This window comes from Sceloporus occidentalis, unplaced genomic scaffold (genome assembly GCF_023333645.1).
Source record: "Sceloporus occidentalis isolate IW3139 unplaced genomic scaffold, rSceOcc1.0.p SCAF_2, whole genome shotgun sequence".
In the NCBI taxonomy this organism is placed as follows: Eukaryota; Metazoa; Chordata; class Lepidosauria; order Squamata; family Phrynosomatidae; genus Sceloporus; species Sceloporus occidentalis.
In genome coordinates, this window is record NW_028316982.1 from 273,801,398 (window position 1) to 273,826,265 (window position 24,868).

General features: G+C 47.1%; 1 protein-coding gene across 1 annotated transcript; it reads right to left on the bottom strand.

Annotated features, from left to right (window-relative positions):
• Positions 1-1,069: 1,069 nt before the first annotated feature.
• Positions 1,070-23,994, bottom strand: LOC149320246 (short transient receptor potential channel 2-like). Its single transcript, XM_089508497.1, has 13 exons — positions 23,968-23,994; positions 13,193-13,882; positions 11,552-11,770; positions 11,149-11,313; positions 10,173-10,347; positions 8,103-8,306; positions 6,725-6,887; positions 5,103-5,195; positions 3,850-4,042; positions 3,304-3,431; positions 2,520-2,589; positions 1,862-1,994; positions 1,070-1,462 (listed from the first exon to the last, which is right to left on the bottom strand). The coding sequence occupies exons 1-13, from the start codon at positions 23,992-23,994 to the stop codon at positions 1,077-1,079; spliced, it is 2,646 nt and encodes an 881-aa protein (XP_089364623.1). The 3' UTR covers positions 1,070-1,076.
• Between the last annotated feature and the right edge of the window lie 874 nt (positions 23,995-24,868).

The following is a 24,868-nucleotide window of genomic DNA, read 5'->3' on the forward strand; positions in this document are numbered from 1 at the left end:
AACACAGTCTCCTTAATGCCCTAAATCCTATTCAAGTGTTTTACCAGGATCTCTTGTGGATGTTCAGTCCACTTCCACAGATGCACCAACAGAGCGACATTAAAGCCATCAGCGGTGCCTGAAGAAGGAAACCCGTTTCTGCAAAACTCATGCTAAAATAAACCAGTTTCAAAAGCGGTGCCATGCCCTGCTTCCAGAACCTGGACCTGGACCTAGAGACAGAAGCAAGGGACCTTCTGCTGAACCAGAGAAAGAGGAGGATCCAGAACCACAAGTTTCAGATACAGAGCAGAATGCAAGACCAGTTCTGGCAGAGAGTCCTGCCTGTTTGGATCTAGAAGACACCTTGCCCCTATCTAGGCCAGCAGAGTGGAGACAGCAAAGGGAGCCTTGAGCAGATCTCAGAGGATCTGTAGGAAGCAGCCATTCATTAAGCAGCAGCTGCATCGATGTTGCTGAACTCTGTTTAGGACTCTGGAGACCAGGGTTCAATTCCTGGCTTGTACATGGAAACCCACTAGGTCACCTTGGGCATGTTAACCATGGAGTTTATCACACGAAGGAGATTGGGAGTTTACCCCTTGAAGATCCTGGGAAAAAATTGTGTAATTACATGTAACAATTTCACACGACATCCCTCAAAACCCGCCATTAAAGTGGTCACAAAGAAGCATTAATGCACATCTTTTTACTTTCAGGATTTCAGCGACAATGCATTTCCGATAGGACTTTGTTTCTGCAATTGCGTGTGATAGTCATTCGTGCAATTACTCGCCATTTTTGCTTTATTTGCAGGATGCTTTAAATGCGCTTTAATCTCTCTTTAATACCAAAATTAGCCCCAGTGTGATAAACTCCTAAGTTACTCAGCTTCAGAGGAAGGCAATGGCAAACCTCCTCTGAAGAAACCTTGCCAAGGAAACCCCATGACAGGCTCACTTTAGCGTTTCCACGTAAGTCGGAAACGACTCGGAGGCACACAACAAGAACAACGACGACAGCCAAGCAACTAGTCCCCTTTGGGGGATATATGGCAGCATCTCAGCTGAGGAAGGGTGCATCACTTGCCTCTGGAGTCAGGTCTCTGGCTCCTCCGTTGGCTTCTCATTGCTGACAGTCAGTGTCTCTGCGTGCAGCGGTTCCTCCTCTACCACCGCCTCCACCTCGATCTCTTCTTTGGTGCTTTCCTGACTGACCGGTGGCACTGCTTCCTCTTCAGGGATGGTCCCATCCTCCTGGTGCACAACCACTTCCACAGGGGACGCCTGGCCGGAGCTGCCCGAATCGTGGTCGTAGCTCTGGAAGCTGTTGCGCACCTTCATGATGTACTTGCGCAGGACGCTGGCCCCATCCAGAGGGTTGGCGGCCGTGTGGTTGGCGGCCACAGAGTGGCGAAGGTGCTTCATCTCAGAGTAAAGGCGAAGGACCGACTTGTTCAGCTCTGTCAAGCGGTTCCCCAGATCTGCAGGCAAAAAAAAAGACACACAACAGAGGAAGGAAGCCTTGTTGTGGATATGCTCTAAGATGGTGGTTGAGAAGACCAGAACTTGGGAAAGCTACTGTAGAAGACAGGGGTTCCTTCCGGTGTTACTTTTCATGGAAGCAACCATTGGCAGGAATGGCTCTTCCTTCCCCTGGCAACCTTAGGGAGCAGAGGTTGCACACCAGTAAGTATACAACATCCAGCATGCTGTTGGTGCTTTGCACTCATGTACATTTCTTAGAATCATAGAGTTGAAAGAGACCACAAGGGGATTAGGGGAAGCTCAGGGATTAATGAGGACCGTTCTGGCCAAATGGAGACATTTGGAGGATAGCTGTAACCCAGCAGAGGGAGAGGGATGGTTCTGCTGGGGCTGACCTTTCCTCCGGCTCTCCTCGAACTCCCTCCTGGCCGTGTCGATGTAGCGCTGGACCAAGGCCTTCAGCACCTGGCGCCGGTAGGAGAGGCGGCTCTCTGCCCGCAGGCCACCCTCTTCCACGCACGGATTCGACTGAGGAGAAAGACAGGAGATTGGAGTCACTGTTGGGCTGGGCACCTTCGATGCCCAAAACCAGAGCAGCCAAATCTGTGACAGACCCATAACCTTGTAGAACCCCAAGTTCTAATGCTATGCTCCCACTATCTTACCCCAAATTACCCAGAATACCTAAAATCACAAAAAGCCACTCAGTGCTATTGGCCCCCTTGCACTTCCCTAGTGATGACCCTGCCCCGGATATGCCATTTAGCCCAGTTAACTCTGGCTGGCAGACCAGACTGCTAAAGCCAAGATGCCCATTGCAGGGAGAGCCAAGGTGTGAAGATATGCGTTTCCTCCCCATTCTTCCTACTCTTAGCTCCACACTCAGCCTCTCCCTGCTTTGAGCAAAAGACCGACCATACTTTGGGGCAAATGGCGCACTTAGAATCATAGAATCATAGAGGTGGAAGAGACTCCAAGGGCCATCCAGTCCAACCCTGCTCTGCCATGCAGGAAGACACATTCAATGCTGCACACCCTTTGAGTGGAACTTACGATGGTAGGAATCGGGGGGTATTTCTGCGGCCGCTTGGGCTTGTAACAGCACAGGAAGCGAAGGACACCCCTGCAGAGGCAAAAAGGTAAAGAATGAGCAGAGGCACAGAGATCTGTGGACAAGCGTGGCAGGCTGATCAGAGATTTGGCACAGAATTGTTGGAGAAACAGGGGAATGGAGACACTGCTGTTATTATTATTATTCCTCCTCTTCGTCCTCTTTCCTTTTTGGAAAAATGTTTATTCTATTTATCTTTTAATTTAGATTTTTAAAATGTCTAATGACTTGGCAGGTCTAATAATCACTTGATTTACATGCCACCTTTTTCCCAATGCAGGTTGAAACAAGGTGCAACTAGAAGACCATTCATTATAATATGATTTTTAAAAAGTTATCGTGTTAAAAGCTGAAAACTGCCTGAAAACAGTTTACAAGCATTTCTAAAACAGAACAATAAAAGTACACTATAGACCAGATGCTCTCTGGAATGTTGTAAGTTCTTTGGCATTGCTTTCCTTTTACTTCATCCCTCAGTGATTCCCAAACTTTGGTCTTCCAGGTGTTTTGGACTTCAGCTCCCAGAAGCCCCAGCCAAAAATCAGGAATTCTGGGAGCTGAAATCCAAAACATCTGGAGGACCCAAGTTTGGGAACCACTGTATTATGGCATCACCTGGCATGGGAGAAAACAGTCTTCCAGGTAGTTTTTCTGCAGCCAGACACCTGCTTTGTGTGAGAATCCAGGTGCTCTCAGGTGCGCCTCTCGCTCTCATGGCCAAATTACCTGATGACGTAGAAGACAGACTTTGGAGTCGGGATGATGTTGAATGGGACGGGCAGCGTCAGGCCTTCCCTGAAGAAAGACAGGTAGAGCTTTGAGCGAGCAAACTTCCATTCCACGTCGGCATCGTTCTGCAAAACACACAAAGGAGGAACTTTTGGGCATTGGGTGACATCTGGCCCACCTGTTGCATGGAGTGGGTTTCACAGGCATGAGCACCTATAACACCCAGGTCTGGCAAGGGGGCCGAAGGCAACAGGGCATGGGGTGGACTAGGCTCTTGTGGTCCCTTCCAACTCTATGAGTCCATGATTTGCAATGTTTAGGATGTAGTGCAAGGATTGCGTTTTGATTATGGCTGCACAAGAAGAAACTCTTGAATATAACTGACTCATGAAATCACTCCCAGCTAGCTTACAGTTGTAAACCGCTTAGGGAGTGCTTAAATGCACTGATAAGCAGAATAGAAATGTACTTGCTACTTGCTATTGCTATAGAGTGGCACGCAATGGGTAAAGTCAGAGGCCTTGGCTGCAGAGAAACGCTCACCTCGATTTTCTGGAAGGAGTTGGTGATCATGGCGATGAGCATGTTGAGGAGGACCACCACCATGACGATGGTGAAGACGCCGTAGAGGACCCTCCCCACCAACTCGGCCACGTAGAACTGGGGCATGTCCACCACATCATGCTCCTCCATCCCCAGCATCGTCCAGAAGAGGAACTGGAACGTCTCGTTGAAGCTGCGGGGAAAATGGGGGAGGAAGGAGAAACACAGCTCTGTGTTGGGAATCAGGGGCCACTGTAGGACCATAGACTCTTAGGGGATTATCACATGGGGGTTATCCTGCCCTTGTCCCGTTCCTATCCCGTCTTTCCCGCGCAATTGCAGGAAGTACTTTCAGATGATGTCACGCAGAACCCGTCATTAACCCATCTGAAAAGTGTGATTGATCACGACCGTGCAAAAGACTTTCAGAAGACACTGCGTCGAGCCCATCATTAACCTGTCATTAAAGCAACATTGGCCAGCATTTTGCATTAACAGAAGTTTGTGTTATTGCAATGCTGCTTTAATGACAGGTTAATGGTGGGACTGGTGCTACGATTTGAAAGTTTTTTGTACTTTCACAGTCACGGATGGGTTAATGATGGTGTAAGGACGGGGGAGCGCTCCCATCCCTATCCCATCTTGTGTGTGATAATCTCCTTAGAGTTGGAAGGGACCCGAAGGGCCACTTAGTCCAACCGCATTCTGCCATGCAGGAAGACACAATCTAAGCACTCCCAAGAGATGTCCATCCAAGGAACAATGGAGGCAAGCTACAGGAAAAGAGTTTGTGCCTAAACATTAGGAAGAACCTCCTGAGGACAAGAGCTGTTTGGCAGTGGAACACACTCCCTCGAAATGTATTGGAGTATCCTTCTTTGGAGGCTCTTTTTAAATGGAGACTGTACGGACACCTGTCTCGGGGAGGGCTTGGGTGGCGTCATCTTTGCATGGCAGCAATGGGATTGGATTGGATGGCCCTTGGGGTCCCTTCCAACTCTATGAGACTTGACTTGAGACTTGAACGTAGAGACTTGGACTAAAAGACTTGAATCCATCACCATCTTTTGTAGGTGTGACTCCCGAGCAAGCTCCTATTCCAGAATGTCCCAGACTGATGACCCTTGGCTCCAGCCTCCTGAGGCCTGGTCCTTCCCAGGGGCTTCTTAGCTCAGCCCCTCCTGTCCCTTTTAGCTTAGATCCCTTTCCACCTTCTCCATCCCCTCCAGACCCCTGAAAGCCAGAGGACACACCTCCCAAGCCGCTCGGACTCCTGGTAGTGGACATAGATGTTGTTCATCCCGCACAAGAATGCTGTCAAGATGATCATCATGATGAACATGAACCTGGAGCAGGAGATAAAACAAGGAATTCAGGGGAGAATGGAGGAGAATGACCCTTCTTACCAGGAGAACTCATTGTGGGAAGGTATATGGCACATGGAGGACTATCACACAACTCCAGTGTGAAAAGTGTTACTGCCGATCTTGCACTCAGCATAGGCAAGAAGGCTCTAAGCTGGCCACTTGGCATTTCAGTAAGTGAGACAACATGAGATCATGGCGCTTTGGTGAGAAACTGGGAGAGGAAGCCAGTCTCTATTCTAGCACTTTGGAGGAGAAACAACTGGCTTCTTGGAGCTGGCAAGGAGGAATTACTGTATATATTCGACTATAATTTGACCTCATGTATAAACTGAGGGCAGGTTTTGGGGCCAAAATTATGAATTTTGATATGATCCATGGATAAATTTAGGTGCATGCAGCAAAGGATCTAAAGGACGAAGCAAAGGAAACAATGCCAAATAACTTCCAAAATTCCAGCAGATGTAACTGTTGATTCTCGCCCTAAAAATTGGATGGAGGAGGTTGTAGAGAGTAGGTCACTGCGTCCAGGACAGATTACGCTCTTACCTTTCAACAGAGGAGGGTTGGTTTTAAAAAAAATAAGAATTAAAGTGTGGCACTTACATTGCCCAGTCGACTCATGTTTTTAGTCGATTTTTTGACTAACATTTCTAGACTTTATACCTGAGTATACAGTAAACCTGATGAATTAATGATCTGATAGTCCTAATGAGGAATCTTTACTCAGGGCAAGAGGCTATTGTCAGGACAGAAAAAGGAGAAACAGAAGGGTTCCCAATTGGGAAAGGGGTCAGGCAAGGCTGCATCTTATCACTATTTCTGTTCAATATGTATGCAGAACATATTATAAGAAAAGCATGACTGCACACAGAAAAGATCCTAAAACGCAAAGACGTACAACTGAGCACAAAGTCAGAATCGTACAAGCCATTGCATTTCCTATTGCCATGGATAGATGTGAGAGCTGGACAGTCAAGGAAGAAGAGCAAGAAACTTTATTCCTTTGAGATGATGTGGAGCTGGAGAAGAGTGCTGAAGATCCCATGGACAGCAGCCAAAAGGACAAACAAAGGGGTCCTGGAGCAGATCAATCCAGAAACTTCCCTGGAAGAAGCCAAGAGGACCAAAGTAAGGCCGTCTTACTTCAGACACATCATGAGAAGGAAGGACTCCTTGGAAAAGGCAATAGTAATAGTGAAAAGGTGAACGGACGCAGGAAGAGAGGAAGGCCAAAGGCCAGATGGAGGATGGACTCTATGAAGGAGGTCACTATGGGTTTTATGGGGTTGCAGAAATTAGGAGAGCAGCGGAGGACAGACTGTCTTGGAGATGTCTCATCCATAGGTTCACCATGGGTCCAGATCGACTTGAGGGGGAATAACAACAAACAACAACAAAACATAGGTAGTTTACAGCGGCTACAGGAAGGAATTACTTAATCATGAGTAATCAGTTAATTTCCAGCTTCTGCCACAGAGCCACGGAAGGGTTGGGGAAAGACTCCATACCGGATCATGTCGTCTATCATCTTCCCGATGGAGATCTGCAGTGTCCCGAGGGTCTCGTGGGCCGGCAAGATGTAGGCCAGGCGGGTGAAGCTCAGCATGCTGGTGACTGCAAAGAGCACCTCGGCCATGAACTGAGGGTCCTCTGTGTGCCACTCCTGGCGCCCTGCATTGGGCAAGAAGGTCCAAGGGAGGGGAAGAGAGACAGATGCATGGTTGCCTCTGTTACGTCTAACTTAGGGGGGCAATCTCTCAGTCTGCCAGGGAACACTTAGCCTGCAGCAAAAGCACAGGAAGGATGCAACCAGCAGAAGCCCAATGAGGACTGGAAACTTGGTCCTTAAAAGCCATAATGGTATGGCCACTTGGATGTCCTATTATGGCCTCCAAAGACCAGGGTTCAACTGCTCCTTGTACTTCTGTGTCAAGAATGGTCTAATCCTGTCACGATTTTAGTGATAATGTTGACTCTGGTCAGTTAGGATGCGTATATTAAGTGAAGCTCCCATGGAAAGTTCAGACTGCGCTGACTGATTATACGTGGATATGTTGTTACACTGGGCTTTTTCAATATATTATAACCTGGTTGAGATGCTGGATGTATATATGGCCATGATAGATGTTGGATTATGTATGGTCATTGATAGTTGTTGGTTATCTGCTGGGCATCTGTATGTCTTGGTTAAATGGTTTATTGCTCATGCTTGGGGATATGTCATACAGAGACTTGGTGTGATGTTAACCTTGTAAGGTGGGATGTGGTGGATATATATGTGAGGTTAATCAATATAAACATATATTGTTGTATGGATCACATGACACAGTTTGAGTATAAGCACAATAGCTGATTAGCAATTGGTATTTTATCAGAAAAGGTAAAGATTGGACCTGGCTTTCCCAAGGAGCCTCAGACTGTCTGCAATGCCAGCTGCATCTGTGGCAGTAATCTTACTACTCAGAGCATTTCCCACTAGAATCATAGACTCCTAGAGTTGGAAGGGACCCCAAGGGCCATCCAGTCCAACCCTATTCTGCCATGCAGGAACTCTCAGTCCAAGCATCTCCATTGATAGATGGCCATCCAGCCTCTGCTTAAGAACTGCCAAAGAAGGAGACTCCATCACACTCTGAGGGTTGTGTAAACATAGGCGTAGTTGTGTCCTGGCTAGAGCTACCCTGTCCCTCTCACTGCTAAATTATCTCCCCCATGAAATTCAATTTCTGAGTGCCTTCTCAGGACCCTAGGTTTTAGGGTAACCCCATGACAGGTTCCTTTTAGGGCTGTCATAAGTCGGAAACAACTTGAAGGCACACAAAAAAAAACCTTGTGGGCTTTCATTAAAGGTTTGTGCTTTTTAAAGAAAAGGGGGAAAACACTCACCAGCTTCGGTGTAATAGTAGCATTCATGGGAGGAAATGCCGTCGTCCAGGCAGGAAACCTGGCCTTTGAGGAAGACTAGAACCCGGAGCACAAAGGATGCCAAGTACATGCTGAGGATGACGATGTCCAGGAAGTTCCACCAGTCCAGCAGGTAGCTGCGCAAGCCCTCGATCCAGACCTCCTTGCACTCGAACCAGAAGAAACCTAGAGGACGGCGGAAGCGAAAGAAGGTCAGTGCTGACCACAGCCATCTGTCCAACTAAGGTCCCTCGTCCCTTTGCTCCACTTGAGCTTCTCCAGTATCATCTCTCCTCCTCCTTGTCTGATTCTGGACCTTTCAGCTGTGCTGTTTACCCCACGATTCAAGATGCTCAGAACTGTCACACTGGAAGGGATCCCAAGGGTCATCTAACCCCCAATGTTGAAGGAGACCAAGCTATAATGTGGCCCTTAGACCAAAGCCATTTGTGTAGAAGGACCTTTGACCCTTTCAAACTTCTCATAGAATCAGAGAATTCCATGAATGGTCAAGCTGGAAGAGACACTAAGGGTCATCTAATCTAACCCCAAATGTTGCTGGAGACCAAGCTCAAATGTGGACTTTAGAGCAAAGTCATTGGCTTACAAAGACCTTAGCTTGAGCCTGTATAAGGCTTCAATGGAATCAGATAATTGACAAGCTGTAAGGGACCCCAAGGGTCATCTAGTCTAACTCTGAATGTTGCAGGAGACCAAGCTCAAATGTGGACCTTATGGCAAAGCTGTTGGGGATATAAGGGGCTTAGCTTCAGTCTGTATAAGGTTTTCATGGCATCAAAGAACTGTCAAGTTGGAAGGGATCCTATGGGTCATCTAGACTAACCACCAATGTTGCAAAGGACCAAGCTAAACTATGGACCTTGGAGCAAAGCCATTGGGAGAGGGCATAAGGACTTTAGCTTGAGCCTCTATAAGGTTTTAATGGCATAAGAAAATTCTCAAGTTGAATGAGGAACCATGGGTCATCTAGTCTAACCCCCAATGTTGCTGGTTTATAGCGTATAATCAAAGAACACAAGAGACAATGCAGACTGAGCCAGACGGAAAAATCAGCTGGAGCAGAACATGTTATAAGCCATCCTGGGCATAAAATGCTTGTCTGAAAACACTGAAATTCCATTGAATCCCACAAACACCTGGACAACTTCAACAGGAAAGAAGAAACCCTTAAAGTTAGCAAAGTTTGGTTACCAGTCCTGAAAATACCAAAACCAAGACCCAGCCAATGCAAATGAAAACCAGACAGAGTGAAGGGGTTTCCCAGCAGACAATGGATCATTATTTAAATGGACACCGACCTGAGGCCTTGCCATTCGACAACAGAACAATAAACCTCCCAACCAATGGTATACACACACACACACACACCTCTTCCATGCCAACATTCTCTGAAGATGCCAGCCACAGATGCTGTCAAAACATCAGCATTATTATTGTTGTTATTATTATTATTATTTTGTTATATCCCACCTTTCTCCCAATATAGACTCAAGGGACTCAAGGCAGCGAACAACAGTTATAAAACAATACAATTTCAAAACAGTGCAACAATATTAAAATATATAAATATAAAATTAAAAAAATAATTAATTTTTAAGATTAAGACAGTTACTGTATAAATTAAAACATAAAATGTTAAAATACAAACCACTAAAATTTATGTTGCACAACATTAAAAACCCATTCTTTATCAGTTTTGCAAAGACCTGCCTTGTTCTAGGCCTGCCTTGTAGAACATGGACACAGACCCCAACCCCTCCCCACAAAAAAAAAAAACCCTATAAACTAAAGGTATTCGAAAGATGAAGTCTTTACAGGAACGGCAATGGAAAGAAGGAAGCACTAGAAAGAAAACTTACTATAAGGGTATAAACTTTTGTTGAACCACGTTTTTACAGTAAGGATTAGGACTGGTGATATTTGTAGTGAGCTTATAAAAATAAAGGTAAAAACCCTCCACCAAAATGCCCCCAAAGCCATGCTGCCTTTCTTTGGCGTGCCCTTGTCCCCTGAATCCTCCTGGCCACCCACCTGCCACCCAAATCATGTGGAGGGAGGTCTCCCACATGCTCTGGTTGCGCCCCGAGAAGGATTCGTGGTGATGCTCCAGGACCAGGGACTCCACCAGAAGGAAGACCAGGAACCAGACGTAGGACGCCGAGTGCAGAAGGAACTTGATCACTGGGATTTTCAGCATTTTGCCCACCTGGAAGGGGCAGAAGAGGAGGAGAATAATAGAATCATAGAGTTGGAAGAGACCACAAAGGCCATCCAGTTCAAGGGCCATCCAGTACAACCATGGCCAGCAGCACTTCGAGGGGCACCAAAGTCACACATGGGAGTGGGGCCAAACGGGGACCCAAATAAAACTTTTTATTTGTATACCGCCCTTCGAAAGGAGGCATTTGGGGGCCATGACCCCTCCGGATCCTCCCTTTTAAAAAAATATTTTATCTATAAAACACATTATGTTTAGTTATACAATAATGGAGCGCACCAGGGACTTCCAAAAGAAAACCAGCATGTGCTTTATAGACGATGGCAAAGCCTTTGACTGCATAGACCATGAAAGGCTATGGAAGACCCTTAAAGATATGAATGGAGTGCCAACACATCTGAGAGTCCTGATTAATTAAATAGAGGCTGAATGGCCATCTGTCAATGGGGATGTTTTGGTTGTGAGTTCCTGCATGGCAGAATGAGGTTGGACTGGATGGCCCTTGGGATCTCTTCTATGATTCTATGATTCTTTCTGACAGGCTGAACACCTTACCAAACTAAAATGGTGCCAAACTGCTCTACTTCTGCAATGTGGACATTGACTGAACTGAGGAATGGTCCCTGGTGCCGCTTGAGAGGGTTTCCACAGAATTGTGCTCCTCAATGTGCACCCAAATTGGGGGAAAGCACGGGCTGCACTGCCCTGGCCTTTCCGGCCCCCCAAGAGGGCTGTGGCCGTTTAATCCCAATGCGCTGACCGCCATGGACCTGGACCAGAGCCACTCACCTTGGACTTGGGGGCAAACCAGTAGACAAGGCAGAGGAAGGGCATGGCCACGAAGATGGAGCAGGAGATGAAGATCTTCCAGAGGCTGTTGCTGCCCCTCCAGCTGTTCAGAGACCCACACCAGATGGAGGAGAGGACCTGCTGGCAGATGGGGTGGGCGACAAACTGGGCCAAGGAGAAGGGAAGAGAGCGGGAGGAGAGACGGACCGATCAGTCATGCCAAAGACCCCTCTGTTTTGCACAATTCAGTGCTGCAAACATTTGGCTGCCATGGCTCAGTCGGGTGGGATCCTGCACTTCCTGGCTCTTTCAGCACCTGGCCTGAGTTCGCAGTTCCAAAGCATGCTATCACTACTATATATCCCATTACTACCATACAAAGGCATACGCAACTCCTGCTCACCCGTTTCTGGTTGTAGTTGACGGCCAGCCGGAGCCTTGCCAAGTTGGGGATCCCCTCCTCGAAGGCCTGGTCGTCCACCACGTTCTCGTTCTCATCCTCGTCTGCAGCATCGTCTCCCAAGTCGTTCAGGACAGCAGTCACTTCGCTCTGATTGCGGCACATGCCCAAGAGCTCAAAGGCAAACTCCTGGCAGAGTTGCTCCAGTGCCAGGTACTCCGGCTGGAAGGGAAGAAGAAGAAGAAGGGAATCAGTTCAGGAGGAAGAATCTCAGGCTTTGAGAGGTACCGGAAACAAGGCTATCATAGCACCCCTTAACCTTAGATCCCTAAGTCTCTCCTCATAGGGCTTAATGGTTTCCAAACGCTTCACCATTTGGGTCATCCTCTTCTGGACATGCTCCAGTTTCTCAACATCCTTCTTGAATTGTGATGCCCAGAACTGGACACAGGATTATTCCAGGTGAGGCCTGACCAAAGCAGAATAGAGTGGCACTATGACTTCCCTTGATTTAGATATCCAGCACATTTTGTGTAAGAAGGGCCTTATTTTATCACACATCAAATGACTGTTGGAATAGAAAAGTCTTTGCTTGTCTGAGCAAATAAAGCAGGGAGAGTGCCAGTCTCTTCTTTGGGAAGGGAGTTCCAGAGATCCTGGAGGCAGCCACTGAAGTGTTCTGCAACCAGCTTTTGTATAAATGGCCATTACTAATGTCTGATTTCTGTCCATTTGTCCTCTGGTCCCTAACCTTAACCCTTTCCCCCAATGTGGAGTGCTGATGGGCATTGCTGATCTAGTATGGCATAAATCACATTGGAGGATGAGTGAGTGAAAGTCCTTCTAATATTGTGGGTGATGCCATTGGGTGCTATGATGACAGTTCCTGAACAGATGCATGGGCCCAGTTGGCATCTGGGTTTGTGGCAAGGCTTTGTACCAGTGTCCACATCTGGATACTCCACATTTGCTGGGGTTTAGGAGTCCAGGACCCCTGTGAAAGTGCAAAAACCCAAATTAAAAACTGCTGTATTTTTTTAACTGAGAGAACACCTCTCTAGGAATCTCGAGGTCCTCCGGTGCAATTGTGTGGTCAACATCCTCCAGAAGATGACCATAGAATTGCTCTGGAAGACCTACAAATGCTGAGATAAGTGTCCTCTCTAGGAATCTCTAGGTCCTCCAGTGCGGGTTTTTGGGGGAAGGTGACTACAGAGTTGCACTGGAGGACCTCAAGATTCCTAGAGAGGAAATATTAATCAAATCTGTGAATAACCAAATTTGCAAAAGTCAAAGATGCAAATGTGGAGGGCCAACACTAATGTGTCTTCTACAGCCAAAAGTTATTGAGTGGGTCTACTTGAGTTGGAAATGACTAGCAGGATTTGAACTTCTGTCAGTGATCAATGGCATCCTCCTGGGATCCGTACTCTCCTACTGTTAGCTACTTCTGAGGGTGTATACCTCAGATATTGCTGTATGTTGGCATCTTTGGTGGGCCAAAGAGTTTGGTTTTTGTTTCTGCACATCCAGCTGTACAGAAGAGAGCCAACAGAGCTGACCCCTAAGACCCATGACCAGGCAACCCTGAGACCTGGCAACCCTATATGCCACAGGTGTGGCTGGCAAGAAAGATGGACAGACCTTGAACTCGGGCTCCTTCTTGGAGAGGCGCTTGAGTTCCCGGCTGAGCTTGAAGGCGGTCAGCATGGCGTCCTCACTGGCGATGGAGAGGTGTGCCCGGCTGGCGATGCCCTTGTAGGTGTTGATGCGCGAGAGGGAGAACTTGAGCAGGTCGAACTTGCGGCCGTTGGAGCACTCCAGGCATGCGCAGGAGACCTTGTGGGGCGGGAGGATGGCGTGGCCCTTCTTCAGGAGCATGTCCACAATCTCGTAGAGGTCCTTCTCGCATGCCAGGGTCAGGGGTGTCACGCCAGGAGCGAAGCGGGAGTTGTCGATGGCGTTGTCGAAGAAGGCCAGTGAGAAGGACTTGATGTCCATCTTGAGGCTCTTCTCCTGGTCCAGCCGGTCCAGCAGCAGCTTGACCACGTGAGGCTGGTTGGTGTCCACGGCCACCAGCAGGGCCTCATGGACCTGGCGGAAGTCAAACTTGACCACCCGCAGCAAGGTCTTGGTGATCTCCTCGCCGCCCGTCCGGATGGCCAGGTTGAGCGCCTCCCGCCACGACCGGTCCTCAGCTTCGTCCAGCTGCCGCAGGATCCCGTCGCTCACCTGCAGAAGCTGCTGGACGCGCACCAGGTGGCCATCTTGGATGGCGGTCAGCAGGCCCTCGGGGAACCTGAGCTTCTTGTTGACAATCTCCTTCCAGTTGGGCTGCAGGGAGAAAAGAGAAGAGCAGAGGGGCATCAAGGCTTGCAAAGTGAGGAGCAAAATCCCATAAGGGGCGCGGGGGGTGCGGACCACACCGGGTGACCCCCTTTTCTAAAAATTAAGTTATATTACATTTGAACTGAGTTACCACATTATATATTAATTGACATTTTTATTTGACATTCTGCATGACAAATATATATACATATAAAGGTAATCATGTGTATAATACGATGATAATAATATGAAACGGAATTTGATAAATGGAAGGTTATTTATTATGTAGATAAATGAATGGGTTTTATATACAGGAACAAGTAGAGAGACATGTTTACTGAACCTATAGAGATGTGTATAGAAAAATAGATAAGGAACCAGAAATAAACTGATTTAATATATATTTATAAGGTATGTACGTAAGGTTAGAACGGGGAATATAAAAGTCAGAACATCCATATATAAGAACTAGCAGAGAGGCGAGGAAGTGACTAATGTATACTTTTGTTGTATCTTTGCCTGTTTTGTCTAATGATGCTTTATGTTTTAATTTTTAAAAAAGAGATTATCAATTCAAATTAAGTGATAAGTTACATTTTGGAATTAGTTGAATATTTATTGATATTAAGTTATCAAATTGAATGTTTTTGTCAAAGTCCATAAATATATTAATAAACAAATTAATGAATGCAACTAAAAACATATCTTGAGGCTAAATCATCATTACACTTACAATGCAAGACTGGTACTTTTACTGTTGCAGCTATAAATATGCAGCCATTTTGTTTGGTTCTGACCTCTCCTTTGTTTTGCAAGAACATTAACTTACAGAATCCTAAACATCTCTACAAAAAGAGGGGAAATGTTCTCTTGTGAATTCTTATACCGGTTACTTCCTTTCTTCTCTTTATAACACTCAGGAAAACTTAACTATGTCCTATGTAAAATATGTGTACCAGTTTATAAGCCTACAAACCTACATACTCTTGTCGTATCTCTAAATGTACACATATGTCTCTATGCAACCCATTGTAGCTACATATATATATTATACACACTTTGAAAATCTTAAATATATCTTTATCCAACATAGGCTATCTTAAATTCTTTTAGTTTGCTTAGCTGCTTTCAGATGCAAAGATCCTTTGCTAATTTCCCATTTTGTCACAATGTGTCATGGCCAGCCAAGAGCAGGACTCGGAGGATGAGGATGGGTCTACTGCAGAGTAAGGGGTAGTGGAGGCTGCACCAGGTGCTAATCCTGCTGTGCCAGAATCCAGCCCTGATCTCCCAGCCCCAGAGGAGGAGGCTCAGCCAGGTCCTAGTGCTGGGGGGATTCCTCTGGTGGCACAGCAGCCTAATGGTGGCTCTGGGGAGGAACCAAGCCTGGAGGTTCCCTCCTTTATGCAATGCAGGGCTGAGAGTGCTGGCAGACGCAGGCCCAGGAGGATTGCTGAGAGACCATTGGCAAACAAGCCTCAGCTGGCACCGAGGAGGGAATCTCCTACTTAACCACCTGTGAGATGCTAACTCAGTGCCAGAGTTTATTGCATGATTCTTTGGTGTGAATGCTGCCTGCACTGGCTCCGTGTATCTTGACTCCTTGTTACCTTGACTCTTGACTTTGGAACCAACTGGACTCTTGCTACCTTCTGGCTGACCTGACCCTATCATGATCTCTGTACTCCTGACTTTGGCTTTGGCTTTGCTCTCTCGCTCACTCCTTGCAAGGTTTGTGGACTGTTTCCAGCTGCATGGTTAATTGCCTTGCGGAGCCTTCCTTATCGGCGTGTGTTTGTGTGTGCTGGCTGCAGTCCAGGACACAATGTATAATGTCCTCAAATGGTTGCCATTCCTTTTCCATAAAAGAACTGGTTTTTTGTTATTAATCAGGTGTGTTACTTTATCCATGGTTTTCATTTCCTCAGTTTCAAATATCCAGTCTTTGACTTTGGGTGGGATCTTTTGTCTTCCCTTCTCTGGCAATAATTAATCTCACTGCGGTCACACCAGGAGACACCTTGAAGGGGGTGATGCCACTGCTCCCCAAATGTCTGCTTACACTACCAATTTGGTCTCTTTTGGGGTCAGATGGACTCTCTGTCCATATCTCATAGAATCCTAGAGTTGGAAGAGACCCCAAGGGTCCTGATCCAGTCCAACTCCCTGGGAGCTGGGTACGTTTAGCCTGGAGAAGAGAAGGCTAAGAGGGGACATGATAGCCCTGTTTAAATACTTGAAGAAATGCCATATTGAGGAGGGAGCAAGCTTGGTTTCTGCTGCTCCAGAGAATAGGATCCAGAACAATGGATGGAAGCTCCAGGAAAAGAGATCCAGGAGGAACGTCCTGAAAGTCAGAGCTTTTTGTGGGTTTTTCAGGCTCTGTGGCCATGTTTGGGGGGGAGAGGCTGGGAGAGGACAGTGCAGGCGCTTGGGCGCAGGCCCTCCCAGCCGGGTGTTCTGTCAGTGAGCAGCTGAGGGGAAGCGGGTGGGGAGCCGGAGTAGCTCTAGTTTCCAAAAACAACCTGACCTTGACCAGGATACCTGTCCGGAACACAGTCCACTTTGAGTGTATGTACCTTAGCCTGAGGACCAGGGATAGTTTGGGGATTCTGCTGGTCTACTGACCACCCCGTTGTCTAGCAGACTCCCTAACTGAGCTGACGCAGCTGGTCTCTCAGCTGTTGTTGGAGTCCCCCAGGTTTTTAGTTTTGGGAGACTTCAACATTCCTCTCGAGACCAGTCTAACAGGCGCGGCTCAGGAGTTCATGGAGACCATGACAAACATGGGCCTATCCCAATTGGTCACTGGGCCCACACATTGTGCAGGTCATACACTTGATGCGGTCTTTAGTATGGAGCAGAAAGTTCCGTGGGCGGAGGTGACTAGTACCTCCGCATTGTCATGGACTGATCATTTCCTGGTCAAGATGGAACTTAGAGCCTGTATCCGCCCCTCCGGGGGTGGTGGACCCATTAGAATGGTCCGTCCTCAAAGGCTAATGGAACCAACTCGATTCCAGAAAGCCTTAGAGGGTTTACTGGTTGGGAATGCCGGTGATCCTGTCGATGCTTTGGTTAATACTTGGAACACCGATCTCCCCAGGGCTATCGACACGATTGCTCCCAAGCATCCTTGCCATTCTGCTTCAAACCGTAAGCCATGGTATACACCAGAGCTTAGGAATATGAAGCGGCTTGGACAACGACTAGAGAGCAAGTGGCGGAAGACTCGACTCTTATCCAACAGAACTCGCCATAGGAACTTTCTTTGGTCCTATGGGGAGGCAATACGTGCAGCGAAGAGATCCTTCTTCTCTGCACGTATTGCATCTGCAGAGACTCGTCCAGCAGAGCTGTTTAGGGTGGTGAGGGAGCTGATGCAGGTGTCCCCTGCGCCAAATCCTTTACTTAACCCAACGATGGCCTGCTGCGACGCATTTAATAACTTCTTTGTAGATAAAATCTCTCAGATAAGAGCCGACTTAGACGCCAATATTTCAACAGAAACTATAGGCGAGGTGTCCAGCGACTCCGTCGATGAAGTTATTCTGGATCAGCTTCAATCTGTGAGTACTGATGACGTGGACAAGCTCCTTGGTAGGGTGAGGAAAACAACTTGCCCTCTCAACCCTTGCCCATCATGGCTGGCCATCCGGGGGGGGGGGATGCATTGAGGAAGTTCCTTATGGATATCATCAATGCATCCTTCAAGGAAGGACATATTCCATCTTGTTTGAAGGAAGCGGCTGTTAGGCCGCTTCTGAAAAAACCTTCCCTTGACCCCCTGGCTATGAATAATTACAGGCCAGTCTCTTTACTACCATTTTTGAGCAAGGTGATCGAGAGGGCAGTTGCTCTTCAACTGCAAGCTGTCTTGGGTGAAACCGGTTATCTAGACCCATTTCAAAGTGGCTTCAGGACAGGCTTTGGGGTTGAGACTGCCATGGTTGCCTTGACCGACGATCTGCGTCTGAGCATCGACAGGGGTAGTGTGACCTTGTTGGTGCTCCTAGACCTCTCAGTGGCTTTTGATACGATAGATCATGGCATCCTCTTGGATCGCCTGAGGGGGCTGGGAATTGGAGGCACTGCACTGCAGTGGTTCCGGTCCTTCCTCTCGGGCAGATCCCAGAGGGTGCTGCTCGGGGACAGCTGCTCCAGTAAGAGGAACCTCATTTGTGGGGTTCCACAAGGTGCTATACTGTCCCCGATGTTATTTAACATCTATATGAAGCCGCTGGGTGAGATTATTCTGAGTTATGGAGCTGGGTGTTATCAGTACGCTGATGACACCCAAATCTATTTCTCCGTGTCTCGTTCGTCGGCCTCAAATTCTAATGGCATCTCCTCTCTCAATGAATGTCTCCAAGCGGTAATGGGCTGGATGAGGAAAAACAGATTGAAACTGAATCCGGACAAGACGGAGGTGCTCACGGTAGCAGCCCCGAAACCAAGAATTGGGTTGCAACCTCCAGTCCTGGACGGGGTCACACTCTCCTCCAGTGACTGCGTTCACAGTCTGGGGGGGCTCCTTGACTCGTCGCTCCTGATAACAAATCAGGTGAATGCGACGGTCAGGAGAGCCTGCTATCAGCTTCAGCTGATACGCCAACTGCGCCCTTTTCTGGAAGCAAGGGATCTCGAGACTATTGTACACACGCTGGTAACCTCACGTCTAGGTTTCTGTAATGCGCTCTACATGGGGCTACCCTTGTGCTTGATTCGGAAACTGCAATTAGTGCAGAACGTGGCGGCCAGATTAGTGTCAGGAACATCGAGGAGGAACCATATTACTCCGGTATTAAAGTCCCTCCACTGGCTGCCTATTAGTTTCCGGGGCCAGTACAAGGTGTTGGTTATCACCTTTAAAGCCCTAAATGGCTTGGGTCCAAACTATCTCAGGGACCGCCTCCTCCCATATAATCCTCCCCGCAGACTCCGCTCCTCTGGGAGGAATTTGCTGCAGCCTCAAAGATCTAGGCTTTCGGCTACCTCCCAGAGGGCTTTTTTGTTGTCGCCCCCAGATTATGGAACGACCTGCCGGACGAGATCCGTCAATTGACATCTTTAGACAGCTTTAAAAAGGCTGTCAAGACGGATCTCTTCCGGCAGGCCTTTCCGGGATAGATAATCCCAGCCTCAGGAACTCTCTTCTTATCCTCCCTGGAAATGCCACCGTAGTTTATTGTTTTGTTTTGTTTTACTTGTTTTGTTTTGGCTTGTTTTTGTCTTGTAATGTGTATGTGTTAATGTTGTTTAATTTGTTGGTTTTAATTATAAGTGATTTAATAATTTTTTTAAGGGGGGGGAGGGAATTTTGATGTATAATGTATTGTATTTTATTGCTGTTAGCTGCCCCAATTGACCTCAAAGGGGCGGGATATAAATAATAATAATAATAATTATTATTATTATTATTATTATTATTATTATTATGTTCTAGAAAGAGTTTTTTCCTGATGTTTCACCAGAATCTGTGGCTGGCATCTTCAGAGAATGCTGGCATGGAAAAAGTGGGCTTTCCCAGCAGATAATTGATCCCCAATTAGCAGACATTAATCCTCCTTTGCATTAGCCTCCCAGCCTGAGGCCAGCCATCAGCACAGAACAAGACACATACAAATCCCTCCTGCATTCCCAGGCTCACCCAGTAGATATAGACCCACTTTTTCCAGGCAAGCATTCTCTGACGATGCCAGCCACAGATGCTGCTTGAGAAACGTCAGGAAGAAACTCTGCTAGAACATGGCCACATTTTGCCCAAAAAACCTACAAGAAACTATGGATGCTGGTCATCAAAGCCTTCAACTTCACAAAGTAAGAGCTGTTTGACGGAAGATGGTGCTCCTTCCTTGGAGGTCTTTAAGCAGCGGCTGGATGGCCATTTGTCAGGGATGCTTTGACTGAGAGTTCCTGCATGGCAGAGGGGCGTTCGAGTGGATCAGGGCCCTTCTTGGGTCTCTTCCAACTCTATGCGCCTATGATGCTATGTAATGTTACACTGTTTTATTGAAATGATTTTAATTATTTTTTTAAAGAATATTGTAATTTAAAAAAATCTGTGTTTTTATCAGTGTGCCACTTTGGGAGAAAGAGGGCATACAAACTAAGCAAACACGCCCGCTGCCCGAAATGGGTCTTGCAAGCTTTAAGGGTCTTGCAAACCCCAAGGGTCTGGAGGGAGCACTTTTTAATTTTTTTAGGAAAAGGCATTTCCTTTGTCGGCTGGGACCTTTGCTGCAGGAGGATGGAAGGGGCTGGCAAGAAGAAGGAAAGATGGGAAACTGACCAGGAAGAAAGAATTACAGGTGGCCACAAGCTGCACTTGAGGAGGAAAGCTGAAGCCCAGAGCTGGATCTTAAAACCAGGGCTTCAGTCAGGGACTGCAGTTTTCCTACTTCCACACTAGATGGTGCTCAAGAGTTGTATTTTGCAGAACCAGAAAGTGTCTCTGTTGCCCCAGATTTGGCAAATGCCAAAAGGAAGAGGCACCAGGGACCACAGTGCAAACACAAAATGGCTTATGGAGCACACCAGGGAATTCCAAAGGACAGTCAGCCTGTGCTTTGTAGACTATAGCAAAGCCTTTGACTGGATAGATCATGAAAAGATATGGAAAACCCTTAAAGACATGGTGGGAGTGCCAACGCATCTGAGTCCTGATAAAGAATTGGTTCCCAGGAGAAGAGGCTGCTCCTGTCAGAACAGAACAAGGAGCAACAGAATGGTTCCCAGTTGGAAAAGGAGTCAGACAAGGCTGCAGGTCAGATGGAGGATGGACTCTACAAAGGAGGTCATTCTGGGTTTTATGGGGTTTCAGGAAGTAAGCAGGGGAAGACAGAGGGGGGGTCTTGGAGGTGTCTCATCCAAGGATCACCATGGGTCCAGATGGGCAGTTAACAACAACAACAACAAAGCCTCTGGCATTCCAGGTGGTACCTCTTTCTTTCTTGGATCGACATTGACAGATGTTGACTCTGAGCATGCACCAGGCAATCTCCAACTAGCAGCAATAGAGACTTGAGTCAGTTGCCTTGGACTTAAGTTGCTTAAATGTCTTGACTTGGACTTGACTTTGCAAAAATAGCACACGACTCGACTTGGGACTTGTATATTTTTAGTGACTTGACTTGCCAGTGCCATTTGCTTCTAGCAGCAGGCAAGACCCGCATCCAGAGCGTGGGCTGCATTTCTTGGAAGGGGATGGCAAATGCATTAAGCAATGGGCCTGAGGCAGAAGGATCCCCTTTAATGCTTTAGGAAAGCTTTGGAAGGATCCTCTGGTGCGCAATGGGGAAAGGCAAAGAAGACCAATGCGTTTGCTGTTCCTCTCCAAGAGCTTTGCTTGAAGGGCTCCATAATTCCATAATAATGTTTTAAATTTTATATTTGTAATTTTTAATAATTTTTAATTATTTTAATTGTATGATTCTAATTGTTGTTTTAATGTATTTTATCTATATTGTTAGCTGCCTTGGGTCCCACTTTGGGAGAAAGGCGGGATAAAAATCCCTAAGTAAACAGAGTCAGACATGATCAAGACGGATAAAGTAATGCTATTGATAATGGGAAATCTACAGAGGAAGTGGGGAAAGAGTGGGAACGGTTAAAAGGATGTTCCCAAGACGGATGAAATCTATTTCGTCTTGAAATCAGGAAACAGTCAAAACATGAACATTTACAGAACAGCAAACAGAAAGACCTCAACTCAAAATAAGAAAGCATAAGAAAGCACTGAAGCAATATGTCAGTTGCTTTCAAAGAATAAAGAAGTAGTTAAAGAGGAAATAACAGATTTAAAGGAGGAGGGAAGAGAAAATGAAGTCTAGGAGAAAGAAGAAGAAGGAAAAAGGAAAAGGAAAAAAGAGGAGGAGGGAGAAGAAGAGGAAGAGAGGAATAGACTGGGAAAGAAGAGAAGATTTTATTTATGTATGGAAATGTATGATACAAATATTGGATGATTTGTGTTATATGTGAAAGAAGTTATGCTTTGTATGGGAATGATTAAATATTAAAAAAACAAATCACACCAATAAATACATAAATAAATAAAGAGGTATTTAAAGCAAAAAGAAATATGCCCCAGAATTCAGAGGGAAGTCCTAAGAGAAGGCAAAACAGACTATATTTATCATGCCTTCCAGTGTCGGTTAATTGTACCTTAATCGTTTTATGCGTATAGTGGAAACATCCGTTTTAATCATACAGCATAAACAGAAATTGGGGGAGGCATAAGTCAGAAGCGACTTGAAGACCCAGAGCGACATCTGCTGCCCTTCATCTGGGACGGACTGGATTGGCACACCTTGGGCAGCCCTTTCTGGCTCAGGCGCATGGATCTCCCACCCCACAAACACAGGGTGGTGTTTCTATGGGGTTTCTGCTGTTTGGGGCTCCATGTTTCCCCAATGCAGCCCTTGTCAGCTCTGAAATCTACAAACAGTGGAAAGAAGGGAGCCATCCCAGGATGAGCCCAGCTGCAAGGAAGCCCCTGCCTCTGCCTTTCTCCCTCTGCCTTGAGAAAGGAGACACAAACTAGGGGCAAAGGGGTCAAGAAGTGGTCAAGCGGTCAGCCAAAGGAGGTGGAGAGGGACCCAGAAGAAGCCCTGTGGATCTCTCTCTCTCTCTGTGTCTCTGGCTTGAGAAATAACCTGCCTTGGCACTGCTCTAAGTGTCCTGGCCCAAGGCTATGGGATTTGCAAATCTCCAGTTCCCAGAATTCCATAGCCTTGAGCCAGAAAGAGTTAAAGCGGTGCCAAACTGGGGTTATTTCTCCAGTGTGGATGCAGCCTCTGTGTGTGTTGGCATGTTTGCCCCCAAACCAGAACAACTGTTGTTGTGTGTGAACGGCATCGGCTGAAGAAAAGCAGACCTCTTGGCCCTGCACTGCCAGAAGGGCTTTTTCATAAAGCACGCAATTGGACTCAAAATGGGCCATTTGAGACTTAATCCTTGCACCTTTATATATCGCCATCATCTTTTTGTGCCTTTGTGTCATTTCCAACTTATGACAACCATAAGACAAACTTTTCTTAGCAATTCCAATAACATCCAAACAATGATACCTTTAGTGGGCCAACCAAAATGCACAATTACATGTTGGTTGGCCCGATAAAGGTGTCATTGGCGGGTTACAGACCGCCATTAAAGTACGTGCAGAGCGCATACTAGGGTTAGGAAGGGGTGGTGCTTCCGCACCCCCTAACCCTAGTACGCGCTCTGCATGCACAAAATGGCGGCGACCGTTCCACACGGCCGTCGCCATGATGGCGTCATGAACGCGCTGCCATCGCTCCGCGCGAGGGCGCTTAACGCGCCCTTTCCGCGGAGCAGGAAGGAGCTCCAAAACGGAGCTCCTTCCTGGTTTGCGTCGCTGGGCGCAGCTTTCAGACGGCTGCGCCCAGCTACGCAAGGAAGAAAGGGGCCAATGCTTGAAGCCCCAAGGACACCCCTTTCCAGGCTGTAGGGAAGCGGCCCACAAAGCAGCAGATCGGGGCCTCAGCAGCTGCCGTTCTGGCCGCTGAGGCCCTGATACACCGGGGAAAGGCGCGCCATTGTTTGGATGTTATTGGATTTGCTATATGGCCAAGACAGCCATAGCTGCTGGCAAAACGTCAGGAACAGACTCTTGTAGAACATGGCCATATAGCCCCAAAACACACCAAAACTATGATGCCGGCCATGAAAGCCTTCGACATCACAAAATAGGAAGCGCCTGGAAATTCACTTTGGAGCTTGGAAAAACTGGTATACTTTTATGTTAAACACCACAGTGTTTAAGGGGCCTGTTTCCAACACTTTTATCTTTGTTTTAACCGTATTTTATTCATTTAACAAAAGATTTGTTTCAATATTAGAATCATAAACTCCTAGAGTGGTAAGAGACGCCCAAAAGGGCCCTCCAGTCCAACCCCTTTATTCTGCCATGCAAGGACTGACAATCAAAGCATCCCCAGTGACAGATGGCCAGCCAGCCTCTGCTTAAAGACCTAAGAAGCCAACATCGAGGCACCACAACCCACACAAAGCACATGATCCAACAGCAAGGCACACAATCCATAGAAGGGGAGGCAGGGGAAGAAGCTCACCATGATGCCCTCGAAGTCTGATGCCATCCTGCGGCCGACAGCGTGGCCAGGCTTTGTCTCTCTTCTCTCACCAACTGGACACCCCAAATCTGAGATGGTCCACCGGACCAGTTTCCAGCATCCATCCAAGGCAGTGGCTTTTATCTCAGGTCCTTTGCCTGGGAAGAAACTGGAGGAGAAGGAGGAGTCGTGTTTCCCCCGATGGGGATTTCAGCAGGCAAGAGAGCAACCGGACCCAGGTGGCAACCCCTTGGGAGCTGGGTTGCCACATGAACGCCACGGCCAGAAAGGCAGCGCCCGACTCCCCTGGGAGCCACCCATGTTTGTTGGAGGCCCATATGCTCTCACCTGCCTCTCTTCCCATTGCCAAGGCTTTTAACCAACTGGGCTGTTTTGCTCACTGGAGTGGATCTTAAATGTTTGTAACAGATGCATTTTAATTGTTATTAGTTCTATGTTAACTTAATTGCAGTTGAACAATAACTCTTTGCATGTTCCAGACTGCCAGAGCATGATCCTAGGCTGCATCAACAGAAGCAGAGTTGTCCCTCCAGATTTGCCACGTTATCTGTGGATTTGGTTAATACATTCTCTCTAGGTCCTCCAATCTACAATGGCCACAGAGTTGTGCTGGATAATGTTCCTAGAGAAAACACTTCTCTAGGCATTTGTAGGTCCTCCTGCATGGGTCTATGCTCCACTTCTGGCAGATGTTGACCACAGAGTTGCACTGGAGCACCTGGAGATTCCTAGAGAGGTGTTCTCTCAGGTAAAAAGAATGGTATTTTTTATTTAGGATTTCCCCACATTCCCAGGGTCCTTCACCCCAATCCCCAGTGAACCTGGAGGACCCCTGTATGGTACAGAGATCAAGGGAAGAAATAGTGCCATTCTTTCTTTG